Source organism: Bombina bombina, chromosome 8 (genome assembly GCF_027579735.1).
Source record: "Bombina bombina isolate aBomBom1 chromosome 8, aBomBom1.pri, whole genome shotgun sequence".
Taxonomy (NCBI): Eukaryota; Metazoa; Chordata; class Amphibia; order Anura; family Bombinatoridae; genus Bombina; species Bombina bombina.
The window spans coordinates 335,332,485-335,346,907 of NC_069506.1; the positions used below are offsets into that span (position 1 = coordinate 335,332,485).

General features: G+C 35.9%; 1 protein-coding gene across 1 annotated transcript in view; it reads left to right on the top strand.

The window, feature by feature from the left end:
- The window catches only part of LOC128639268 (pulmonary surfactant-associated protein C-like), an 80,549-nt gene that overhangs the window by 9,256 nt on the left and 56,870 nt on the right, over positions 1-14,423 (top strand). Inside the window, exon 3 of the mRNA XM_053691570.1 lies at positions 6-119. Within this exon, the coding sequence (XP_053547545.1) occupies positions 6-119 (114 nt within the window). The remainder of the gene's footprint in view (positions 1-5; positions 120-14,423) is intronic.

The window sequence follows — 14,423 nt, forward strand, 5'->3', positions numbered from 1 at the left end:
TGCAGTCAACAGAACTCTTTCACCAGACACAACATTATTCAGACGGAGCGGAAAACATAGCCGCCTTCTTTATTAATGTCACCAATAACACTGCAACCGTGCTGTTCGATTACAAGCGGGTAAGTATTTGGACGAACTAAACGTAGAAAGAACGATTTTTAAAGTAAGAGGAGACAATGAGCTGGATTAAATATTGCATTTATCAGCAATTAAAGGGATAGGAAAGTCTAAATGAAACCTGCATGATTCAGATAGAGACGGTCATTTTAAGACACTTTTAAATTCACTTCTATTTTCAAATGTGCTTTGTTCTCTTGGTATCCCATGTTGAAAAATAATATAAACATATAATGCACTAGTGGGAGCTAGCTGCTGATTAGTGCCTGCAAACATTTGTTATTTTGTGATTGGCTAACTAGATGTGTTTAGCTAGCTGTCAGTAGTGCAATGCTGTTCCTTCAACAAAGGATAACAAGAGATTGAAGCAAATTTGATAATAGAAGTAAATTGGAAAGTGGTTTAAAATTGTATGTTCTATCCAAATCATGAAATAAATTGATGGGGGTTCCTGTCCCTTTAAGCACTGAATTGTGAAAGAAATGTTCTAAAATCATTGTTATTCTTAGTTGAAAACTAAACCTAGGTAGGCTCATAGAGGCAGAATTATCAAATGTCTGTTGACAGCGCGGATCAGGTTGAATTGTGGGGATTTCTGTCCACCTCATCAGAGCAGGCGGACAGAGTTATGGAGCAGTGGTCTTTAGACCGCTGCTTCGTAACTGTTGTTTTTGGTGAGCCTGCAGGCTCGCCAGAAACACGGGGCCTCAAGCTCCATTCGGACCTTGATAGATAGCCCCCATAGGCTAATTTCTATGCCCTTGAAGGCCACCTTTTATTTAAATGCATTTGACAGTTTTTTCACAGCTAGAGGGTGTTATTTCATGTGTTTAATATAGATAGCATTGTGCTCATGACCGTGGAATTATTTAAGAGTCAGCACTCAAAAAAACTAAAATAAGGGGGCAGTCTGTAGAAGCTTAGATACAAGGAAATTACAGAGGTAAAACATATATTAATATAACTGTGTTGGTTATGCAAAACTGGGGAATGGTATGTCAGTATATTTATGAAAATCTTAGTAGTGCTATCCAAATAATATATATAAGTTTATGGCAGGGTTATAAACACAATACAAAGAAATAGAAACCCTTATCAACCATGCACCTACTAGACCATACAATTAATATAAATATCTGAATTCTTTTATTTAGTTAATATCCATAAACATATTGAACTATATTTGCAGTAAAAGGAAACTAAATAAAAGTTTATATGCGTTAAAACCAACTCTTAAGATATGCTATCCTTCTTACAAAACCCAGAAAAATATACCTTCACAATTCAGCCTTTTATTTATTTAACACAATGGGATTAAAAACCTTTAACATCCAAGCAATACAATTCTAAACAGTGTTTATAAAACAATAGGATAATATATATATTCTGCTATTTAACTGCAATTTATCCTAATACAAAATTAACTGACAATATCAGAACTTGCATAGATGAGTTACTTGGTCAATCAGACGCAGATTTAAACAATATATATATAGGCTGTGAAATGCTAACTAAAACACACTGTTTCTTTAAATCTATTAAATACAAATTGACTATGCATATAACTTATCTTATAATAAAACTTTTATATACATCACCCAAATAAACAGCAATCCGGTTCCCAATGTTTTGCAACAGATCCAATTCACCTCAGAAATTCAAAATTGGGGTAAAGCATATGGAGTCCATATGGTAGGTGTGTGCTTTTGATTAATAACTGCCGCAGTTACTCCTTTCTGGATCAAAATAACACAACCCCTTCTTAGTCTCTATGCTGGGGTTAAATCATCTGATCTCACCCCTCCCCTTTTTGATTATTTATCAGTCATTGGTGAATATTGGAAACGCCCACGGCCTTGTCTTGGATTAGTTCTTTGCAACTGAACATGGATTGGTTTATTTGGTAAATGTGTTGTCAAGGAAATGCATTCTTTGCAACAACCAATCATCTCATGGTTGCAATTCCGCATCATAACACTAGGTGGCAGCATACAGTACAACATAGCAATACAATACAGCATTTCTGACATTTTTAAGCAAGTTAATTTTTTTTTTATAAAATGGTTATTTAATCAGATCACACTCTCTGCATTAATCATATATAACCCCAATTACAGATGGTTAATATTAGGTTATTTTTTCTGATTATTCTGATACCAAATATGTTATATTATTAACATTTTATTATATTAAGGTAATTTAACACTGCTAATTATTAGCTTAAAATGCATTATAATTTTATCAGTATTCTGGCATTTCTTTGCAAATAACAGCTTATTTTTATATCTCCAGATTGGTAGTATTTAAAACTCCTGATATTTGCATCCACCCAGATATAGTATGTGACATTTCTGTGTATTTCTTCCTGAATACATAAATCCTGTTTATGTCGATCTGAAATAAAAATAAATGTTAATAATCACTTCTCTTCAGGTCCATAAACATCTATTCATGTTCTTAAACACACAGAGGCTAAGATATTCATGCCTTCAAAATATATATATATATATATATATATATATATATATCATTCAATCTTTTACTTTCCATATATATATATATATTTAGATGTTAATGTTTGATATCACATAAATATACATCTCATATCCATTAAAATATATATAGTTGTTTTGAAATCATAATGTAAGTCATGGGCCTTCACTGTATTATCCTAACATTCTAACTTTTCAGTAACTTCAGTTGCCAGACTTTTTGTCTCATACTCACCACATGGGGTCAATCCACGAGTAGTTGTAAAAGTCTTAATGCAGCATATTTCCTGTTTAGCCAGCAGTGCAGATGTGGATTTAAAAATTAACACCATGTGCATAAAAGCTGCCTCTCCATGATTTTGATCAGTTCCAAAAGGGTAATTCAGACATTTCGTCTCCATATATTTGCCTGTATCCTGAAACTGTTATATTTTAGTTCCTTGCTAAATTATACAATTGCATAATTTAACATATTGAGTGTGTGAGATCTGCCAGAGATAATCCTTTGTTCTCCTTTCAGCCAAGAATGTCTCCTGTGCAATTGGAGTGGGGGAGATCTAATCCTTTGTCCTACAGACCATGTTCACATCCACAGATTTATTAGATAAAGTTAAATATATTTCTATATATTATTTAATAATATTTCAAATACCTTGACATAAATCCCCCTTTCCAATTCAAAAATATGTAGGACACATGTATTTGAATTGGATCAAGGTTAGTGGTATTTGGTGAGGATGTTGACCGTACACATCATGGACAGTCTTCTATGTAGATAGTCTGTCAATTTTGAACCTTCATGTTTATCAGTTAGGCATCTTTAAACTATAGTATGTCTCTAGTTCATTTGGGGATAGGACACTTCATTTTCCCTCTATGACTTGTAGTTGGGATCTGGGATGACACGCTCGCAATTGATTGATATGGACCCATTTATTTATGAAACCTTCATTTTTGGGGATCCGTATTTTATAGGCCACTGGAGATATTTTGTCAGTAATGACAAAAGGACCTTTCCATGAGGGAAGAAATTTCTTCTCCCTAACCTGATCTCTTCCAAAGTTATAAAGATAAACTTTATCATTTATTTCATATTCCTTTTTGGATGTTTTGAGATCATAATAGGTTTTAGTGGCAGTTGCGGCTCTTTCTAAATTCCTTTGAGCAAATGCAAAGGCATGTTGCAGGTGTTTCCTTAGGTTTTCCACATATTGATGTGTATTGGCAGCGTTTATCAAATTTTGGTCTGATGTACGGTACAGCAGATGCTGAGGTAGAACCATTCTTCTACCAGTCATCAGTTCAAAAGGTGACATCTTGGTAGCACTACTTGGAGTTGCTCTTAATGCCATTAAGACTAGAGGTAGTTTTACATCCCAGTCTTTACCTGTTTCACTCACAAACTTTTTGAGGATTTTAACAATAGACTGGTTGTAACGCTCTACACCACCACTTGAGGCAGCTCTATAAGCAATATGGAGCTTTCTTTTAACCCCTAGTATTTTCCACATTTTTGTCATCACTTCGCTAGTGAAGTGGGTCCCCCGATCTGATTCGATTCTTTGGGGCAAACCAAATCTGGAAAATACATGGTTGATGAGCAATGCTGCACATGTTTCAGCACTATTGTTAGGTGCACTAATGCACTCTACCCATTTAGTGAACAGGCATGTCACTGTTAACATGTATTTGTTACCTCTTGATGACCTTGTTACTGGACCAATAAAATCAATTTGTATATCTGACCATGGCATTACCATCCCCCTTTTCTGCAATGGCGCTCTATGCATTGGTGCAGTGGGTTGGAACTGTGGGCAGATTAAACACCCTTGACAGTAGGTTTGAACATCTTTCAACATGTGTGGCCAAAAAGCATAATCACGCAATATTTCATACGTGAGTTTGGCACCGCGATGACCAGATGTGGGAGCATCATGGGCATGTTGAAGCATTAGACCTCTGAACTTGGCGGGTACTACCCACTGCTGGATGCCAGTTTTGGAGGTTCTAATTAACAAACCATCCTGTAATTTGAATTGTGATTTAGATTTTATTAAGATTCTCAGATCTTCTTTGCCAATACAATCATCTTTTGAGATGGGGTTGCTTTCAGGATCTTCTATGTGTTTATAGAAGATGCCTACAATGGGGTCTTCTTTTTGACTAGTGATCAGGTCCTCACTAGGAGAATCCTGACTCCATTGTACCAAGTTAGGCTCACTCTGTTGTTTTGCCTGGTTTCTGGTAATGGCTTCTACCTGAATTGCACCCATTAAGTGGTCAATATTAAGGAGTTCTCCAGTTATTGCTCCTTGTTTGGCTAATGAATCCGCAAGGTCATTGCCTTCCTTATCAGGACCTAAAACTCTGGAATGACCCTTGGTCTTTTTCCAGTGTATGGTTAAATCATTGGATACTACCAGATTATCAATCTCGCAGAACAATTTGTCATGCTTGACTGGTTTGTTATTGCTTTTCTGCATGCCATTTCTTTTCCAAGTTGGCAGGTATTCAACAAAACTGTCACGCACATAATTTGAGTCAGTTATGATCACAAATTCATGAATACCATGTTCAATAGCCATTTCAATGGTTTTGAAAACAGCAGTTAGTTCTGCAACTTGACTGGATCTTGGTCCAATGTTGAAACCTACAGATATATTTGGGAATCCATTTGCCCCAGTTATACCAATGCCAGCGACTAATCTGCGCTCATTATCAATAGTGGCATGGTAAGAACAACCATCAACATACACCCAAGGTAATGTTTGGCAATTTTCCTCATTGTACATTTTATATGGGGAAAGCAATTGTTCCTCCAGAAAATCATCTTCTGATAATTCTTCCCCAGGATCTCTATCAGTACAGTCGTGGAGCTCAGCAAGTCCTTGTGCGACTGGATTCTTTTTATTCTGCTTGTAGCGAATTTCTAATGGCCAGCCTTGCAAGGAAGGAGTCCACGCTGTTATGCGGCTATTAGACAAATTCCCATCTCTTATTCTCTCACTTTGCAAATATAGCAAAGGCTGGTGGGCCGTTTCTACAATAATTTTCTCGCCCTGTATATAGCTGCGGAAATTTTGTAGAGCCCATACAGTAGATAAGAGGGCTTTTTCGCAATCGTTAAACTTTATTTCTACTGGGGATAGATTTTTGCTCGCATAAGCAATGGCTTTGTTCAAATTATCATGCTTTTGGTATAACACAGCACTCATGCTTACATCTGTGTACCCTGTTTCTAAGTAGAAAGGTTTACCACCTTCAGGGTACGCTAAGCAAGGTGCTTGAGTGAGTTTTCTCTTCAGCTCTCTGATGGCTGTCTCTTGAGACTCACTCCAGTGCCATTTCACATCTTTCTTTAGAAGAAGTAGTAGTGGTTTAGCTAATTCCGCATAATTATCAATGAATTTGCGAGAATAATTTGTCATACCCAGGAATGATCTCAATTCCTTTAAGTTAGTTGGGTTTTTAGAATTCACTATAGCTTCCACCTTTTTCTTTTGGGGATTTAATCCTTCAGAGGTAACTTCATGTCCCAAGAAGTTTACACGAGTGCGGCACCATTGAGCTTTTTGCAGGGATAATTTGACACCTGCCCTTTTAAGTTGGCTGAGGACGTGTTTAAGTTCTGTGATGTGTTTTTCAAAGTCTGTGCTTTTGATTAAAACATCATCAACATAAGATAAGGTCCCCCTTTCCAGTGCGTCAGGCATAGCCTTATGCATGAATACAGCAAATTCATGTCCAGAATTTATGTATCCAAATGGAAGTCTCTGGAATGCATATTGGACCTTTTGGAAAGAGAATGCCAGCTTATATTGGTCCTCTTCATGTACCTTTATGGTCCAATATCCCTGTGCACAATCAATGGCAGTGAATATTTTGGATCCCTGCATTTGTGCTAGGCACTGGTCAATGTATGGTACAGGCCAGCCAGACATGTATACTCGTTTGTTTAGCTGTCTTAAGTCAGCACACAAACGCCATTGTCCATTGGGCTTAAGGACACCTAGAATAGGATTATTATAAGAGCTGTGCACCTGTCTGATAATACCTCTTTCTTCCAAATTCCTTATGATCTCTGCAAGAGAATCATATGAGGCTAAGGGAAGTCTGTATTGTTTGACAAATACAGGTGGCGCATTAGGATCTGTTTGTATTCTTGCAATGTGCAAGTCTGTAGTACCACAGTCATAAGAATCCTTAGCGAAAATATCCTTGTATTCCATTAGGAGTTCTCGCAGCTGTTGGCGTTCGTCATCGCTGGAACAGCCATTAGCTAAGGATATTTGCTCTTCGACTATTTGCTGAAATCCTGGAAATATTTCAGGCTGTCCTATTTCATAGGCTTCTTCCAATCTAGAGGTGAGGTCCCCTTGATTATAATTTACATTGCTCCCATGATTCTGGGTATTGGGGTAATCTTGCTGTTTGATTGGCTGATCAAACACTAGAGAGGCTTCTTCAATTTTACAGATGCCTTCCTCTGAGCTGAAGGGATAAATAGATTGAACATTAAATAGACCCTCTGGCATGGATGCAAAGGATTGTTCTATTAATTGTTCTTCAGTTAGGTATCCTTCAGGTATTAGCCCAATTACATTATTCTGGAATCCAAAAGTGTAATAACTTGATTCCAGTGCATATCCTATGGTAGTTCCCTTGGATAAGGTTATATCCTGTGGGGTCATGTTATGTACAATAATATGTATTGGAACAGTTCCAATATTCACCATAGGAGTGTAAGTCACTGTGACACCCAGATTTTGTATTCTATGGGAGAGGCAAATCAGTGTTTCAGAAGTTTTTAATTTCTGACCTCTCTTTACCTGTAAGGGTAAAAGAAATTTATCAGCCCCAGCAGGAATTATAACATCGCTAGATACCTGCATATTCACAGCATATGGCAATTGCTGGTTTGATTTCAGGGCTGCATTTTCATCCTGAAATACTTCAGGGTCCCCCTTTAACCTGCTCCAGAGGCAAGAATTAATCAAATCTATTTGTATGGCATATCTATGTAAGATATCATTGCCAATGTATATTTGATTATTGGGAGTATTTAAAACTAAAAACAGGTGCTTCACTGACTTATTACCAATAGAGATAGATAATAAGCACTTAGCTGTGATGTTATAGCTTTCAGACCTGTCATCCAGGCCGTTGACGCAGTGGTCTTGGGGAGAAAGATATTTAATCACTTTAGGTTCAGCTATTTGCGTTAATAAACCTTCGCTTATATAGCTAGCTTCCTGTTTTAAGTTTATTTTAGCATACTCGGTTTTACCAAGGTCATGCACTTGTATAGGGATAAATAGATCCTCTTTAACTCTCTCAATCCCTGTGAGGTATTGAGTGTGGCCTCCCCCCTTAGGGATTTTATAATCCCCCTTGTGGAGTGATATGGTTAATACATCGCTATCTAGGGAAATATTCGCTATCTTTCCAGGCGATATTTTAAAAGTATTACCATCAGAGCCACTAAAAGGATTCTGATCATCTATTTGCAGAATAGTGATTTCAGGTGTAGAGTTATTCCTGAAATGAATCTCCACAGCATCTGGTTTCTCTTCCACCACGTGACAGCTGTGTCGGGTGCGAGATATACCAGATTTTTCATAATTGATAGGCCGTTTAACTTGCGACCAAATTACATTATTTATGCAATCAATTATGGTGCTTAATCGTTTCAGGAGATCACTACCAATAATTAAACGATCAGTTGGCAGATCCACTATAATGACAGGGTGTCTTATGACCCTGTTCCCCAATTTAAATTTTAACCAGGCAGTACCGTAGACTTTTAGGGAGTCACCCCCAACACCTATTAGAGAACCGTCAAATTCTCTTATTTTGGGTTTGTGGGGTGTTAGCTCATTTAGCTGTGTGTAGTACCTGTGGGACAAGATAGTTGCCTGTGACCCAGTGTCAATTAATCCCCTGATAGGGTTGGAGACTGAATCTTGCAGCTCAACTAGTACATAATATCTTCCTGTAGTTTCTATCATTTCACACATAAAATTTGCATTCTTGTACATCTGTGGGCTTCGCTACGTTTTACCTGGATCCGCTGTGTCATTCGATGCAGAGGAAATTTCATACCTACCTGTTTCCCCTATGACAAGGTCAGCTGGGTTCTTGTGTACTGCATCTGTGGAAATAATGTTAAGAGAACACTGCAGAGGAAAAGTTTGGTTAATTTTTCCCGGCTGATGTCGCTCATTGTCACAGCTAATTTGTCCGTTTCCGGTCTGTGGGGAGATAACATGATTAGTATCATTGATATTTATTACTACATTTTGTATATCTCTCCCCTCCCCTTCAGGTGATACTGCAGTATTTATGACTGTGCCTGTGGTCCACTGCTGACCACTGGCTGTACCCCTAAAAAAGTATTGTTCGGTTGCTGAGCCGTAGATTTTTGACTCATATTAGCGATTTGTTCGCTCAACCGATTTAATTGGGTAAACAGCATATCTACCTGATTGTACAAGTTACCTCTACCCCTGGGCCTATCTCTTGGTGCCCCATTGTACTGATTCCTGGACCATTGGGTTCCCTCAGAATCAGGGCCACTATTTCTATTCTGGCGTGGTTGCCCCTGGGGTTCAGCTTGTTCAGCATTAGTACTTTGGGGAGCATTATATACCTGGGGTGTCTGGTTACCCTGAGAATATCTTCGCCGTCTATTGTATCTACCCTTGCGCGGATACCAATTATTCGGTGAGTATTCTCTTTGTGAGTAATTATTCACCTGATTATGTCCCCCACTTTGGTTATAGTCTCCCTGCGCCTCAACCTGTGTAGGGGGAGGGGCAGAATTAAACCTCTGTGGAGATGGCCTGTTTTGACTGGCCACCTCTGCATAAGTCCTCTTGTTGGACTCCAAATTGAGGGGGCTAGGTGACACCCTAGTTTCTGCCACAATTTTGGGTTTTGACTCCTTTTTAACCCCCTGCTCACTGGACTGCTGAATAGAGTATAACTTCGTACTCTCTTTGATCAGCCATTCCAATGAGCAGTCCTCATCAAAATCTCTAGCTAAGTTGATTTTGATGGGTGTAGGCAATGCTTCAAAAAATAAATTTACAAATTCTGAGCCATCAAATCTGGGATTATCTTCAGCCATACTGTACGCATTTTTCAATACAGAAAGGAATTCGACTGGACTCTGATTCGCACGACACTTTAAACCATATACCGCTATTTTTGCGGCAGTTTTAGTGCGATATTGCCCGAATTCTTTTCTGCATTGTTGTTTTACCCCATTCCAGGAATGAATATTCATATCCTTTAGTGAAGCAAAGAATTTGTGATGCTTACTGTCAAATACCCAAGGCAGAAATTCAATTTTCAATTTCTCACTTGTAACATTCATTATAGCTAACGCATTTTCAAAAGCCTGTAAATGATCAATTACAGATGTTGTTCCCTTATTGGAGAATATAGGTACTGCGCGTTGTACAAAGGTGATTATTTTATGTGAATCATAGACTTTATCAGACTTATTTTGGGATTCTCTGTTAGAGTTTCCCTCCCCTGCATCAGCTGCGCTACAGCTGTCCTCTGGATTTACATCCTGAGGGGATTGCCTATTTGGGAAATCTATTTCTGACCCGTTAGGGGTCATTTGTCTATGTTGTTCTATATATTTTCGTACCTCGTCCCTGACGCGTTCGCTAAAGGAGTTAGCATTATCTGTATTATTCTCATTGCTAATATAGGGGTTTTCATTATGGCGATATGACCTTTTTAAATCGCTTAATTCTCTCTGGCTTTGCGCAAGCTGTTTATTTAAATCTTGTATCTGCGCGATTAAGTCCATATTGTGCTTATCTAAGGTGGCTAGGTTTTGGGCAAATTCATCCATTTTATTTTTGGCTATTTTTAAACCCTCTTCGCGTCTGCGCGAGGAACGAATACTATTTTCTAGCTCCTGTATTCGCAATCGTTTGTCTGTGACACAAAACGACATTTCGTCAATTATGCATATTAGAAGGGGCCAAGATTTTAGTATTAGTTTTTCTCGCTTTTTGGGATCTTTGCATTGATTAATCATTAATAATTCCTGGAAGAATTCATTCTCTTCATTCCACATATTATTATTAACGGTAATATTTTTAGCCCTAGTTTCAAGCATATCCATAAAATCATTTAATTCACCCGCAATATTAAACTTCCCTTTAAGGTAACTTAAGATATCTTTCTTAAGGACCTGACCTTTAGTAATAGGTATGGTTATGGGACCAATTTCATTGCTATGTATAGAATTAAATGAGTCACTTCTGGCTACAGACATTATTGTATTGGTTTAGTATTTATTTAACTAAAATGCTAATACAATTTTTGCCAATAAAAAGAGAGAAAAATGTTATATTTCAAAAAAAAAATTATTAATTTTGAAATATGAAAAATTAATATTCCGAAATATGAAAAATTAATATTTTTGATTAATTTTGAAATATGAAAAATTAATATTTTTATTAATTTTTCAAAATTAATCTTTAATAATATTTCAAGATATTAATGTCAATCTCGAAATATGAAAATTAATATTTCAACTTTTCACACAAAAAAAATTATATCTTCAAAATATTAATATCGAAATATGAATTTTTTTTTTTTTTTTTCTCTTTTATAATAATTTCTATTTACTTACAAATATATTATATCAAATATGATGGAATATTAATAAATCTCAGAACAGTGCCTCCAATTATTATGTCAGTATATTTATGAAAATCTTAGTAGTGCTATCCAAATAATATATATAAGTTTATGGCAGGGTTATAAACACAATACAAAGAAATAGAAACCCTTATCAACCATGCACCTACTAGACCATACAATTAATATAAATATCTGAATTCTTTTATTTAGTTAATATCCATAAACATATTGAACTATATTTGCAGTAAAAGGAAACTAAATAAAAGTTTATATGCGTTAAAACCAACTCTTAAGATATGCTATCCTTCTTACAAAACCCAGAAAAATATACCTTCACAATTCAGCCTTTTATTTATTTAACACAATGGGATTAAAAACCTTTAACATCCAAGCAATACAATTCTAAACAGTGTTTATAAAACAATAGGATAATATATATATTCTGCTATTTAACTGCAATTTATCCTAATACAAAATTAACTGACAATATCAGAACTTGCATAGATGAGTTACTTGGTCAATCAGACGCAGATTTAAACAATATATATATAGGCTGTGAAATGCTAACTAAAACACACTGTTTCTTTAAATCTATTAAATACAAATTGACTATGCATATAACTTATCTTATAATAAAACTTTTATATACATCACCCAAATAAACAGCAATCCGGTTCCCAATGTTTTGCAACAGATCCAATTCACCTCAGAAATTCAAAATTGGGGTAAAGCATATGGAGTCCATATGGTAGGTGTGTGCTTTTGATTAATAACTGCCGCAGTTACTCCTTTCTGGATCAAAATAACACAACCCCTTCTTAGTCTCTATGCTGGGGTTAAATCATCTGATCTCACCCCTCCCCTTTTTGATTATTTATCAGTCATTGGTGAATATTGGAAACGCCCACGGCCTTGTCTTGGATTAGTTCTTTGCAACTGAACATGGATTGGTTTATTTGGTAAATGTGTTGTCAAGGAAATGCATTCTTTGCAACAACCAATCATCTCATGGTTGCAATTCCGCATCATAACACTAGGTGGCAGCATACAGTACAACATAGCAATACAATACAGCATTTCTGACATTTTTAAGCAAGTTAATTTTTTTTTTATAAAATGGTTATTTAATCAGATCACACTCTCTGCATTAATCATATATAACCCCAATTACAGATGGTTAATATTAGGTTATTTTTTCTGATTATTCTGATACCAAATATGTTATATTATTAACATTTTATTATATTAAGGTAATTTAACACTGCTAATTATTAGCTTAAAATGCATTATAATTTTATCAGTATTCTGGCATTTCTTTGCAAATAACAGCTTATTTTTATATCTCCAGATTGGTAGTATTTAAAACTCCTGATATTTGCATCCACCCAGATATAGTATGTGACATTTCTGTGTATTTCTTCCTGAATACATAAATCCTGTTTATGTCGATCTGAAATAAAAATAAATGTTAATAATCACTTCTCTTCAGGTCCATAAACATCTATTCATGTTCTTAAACACACAGAGGCTAAGATATTCATGCCTTCAAAATATATATATATATATATATATATATATATATCATTCAATCTTTTACTTTCCATATATATATATATTTAGATGTTAATGTTTGATATCACATAAATATACATCTCATATCCATTAAAATATATATAGTTGTTTTGAAATCATAATGTAAGTCATGGGCCTTCACTGTATTATCCTAACATTCTAACTTTTCAGTAACTTCAGTTGCCAGACTTTTTGTCTCATACTCACCACATGGGGTCAATCCACGAGTAGTTGTAAAAGTCTTAATGCAGCATATTTCCTGTTTAGCCAGCAGTGCAGATGTGGATTTAAAAATTAACACCATGTGCATAAAAGCTGCCTCTCCATGATTTTGATCAGTTCCAAAAGGGTAATTCAGACATTTCGTCTCCATATATTTGCCTGTATCCTGAAACTGTTATATTTTAGTTCCTTGCTAAATTATACAATTGCATAATTTAACATATTGAGTGTGTGAGATCTGCCAGAGATAATCCTTTGTTCTCCTTTCAGCCAAGAATGTCTCCTGTGCAATTGGAGTGGGGGAGATCTAATCCTTTGTCCTACAGACCATGTTCACATCCACAGATTTATTAGATAAAGTTAAATATATTTCTATATATTATTTAATAATATTTCAAATACCTTGACAGGTAAATAAAGGGATTATCTATCTTTTTAAACAATAACAATTTTGGCGTTTACTATCCCTTTAACTCTAATTTTCTTAGCCTACTGTACATGGTTTTGCAAATAAAAAGCACTTTAGGGACACTCCTCTTCAAAAGCCTGGTGTAAATTCATGTCCCTGGTCTCCTTTGCTGTGGCCAATAAGGTACATATGTAAATGAGTTTGTGATCTGAGCTAACCAATCACTATGTAGAATGTTGCAGACTCAAGTAAATTTCACCAAACTTAAACGCACATAAAAGTGCAAAAAGAAAAGGCTCTAATGTGTATTTTATTATTGCACTTTTGTTTACGTATCACTGTGTGCTCGCTTACAAGTAGTACAGTGTGCATTAAACAAAGCATCTTAACACAACAAGACTTTTAGCGTGTCCCGTACTTTTAATGGGTGGCACAGGGAGATATATTAGCATATTCATAGCGCTCATAATGGTGAGTTAAAGGGACAGTCAAGTCGAAATTAAACTTTCAGTATTCAGATAGAGCAGCAATTTTAAGCAACTTTCTAATTTACTCCCATGATCAATTTGTATTCGTTCTCTTGGTATCTTTATTTGGATGTAAGCTGAGGAGCCGGCCTATTTTTGGTTCAGCTCCTGTGGAGCACTTGCTGATTGGTGTCTACATGTAGTCAACCAATCAGCAAGCCCTACCCCGATGCTTAACCAAAAATGGGCTGGCTCCTAAGCTTACATTCTTGGTTTTTCAAATAACAATAAGAAAATGTAATAATAATAGGAGTAAATTCGAAAGTTGCTTAAAATTGCCTGCTGTGTCTGAATCATGAAAGTTAATTCACTATAATTTTTTTTATAAAATATGAGGAAAAAATGGAAAAAAACACACTTTTTCTAACTTTGACCCCCAAAATCTGTTACACATCTACAATCACCAAAAAACAC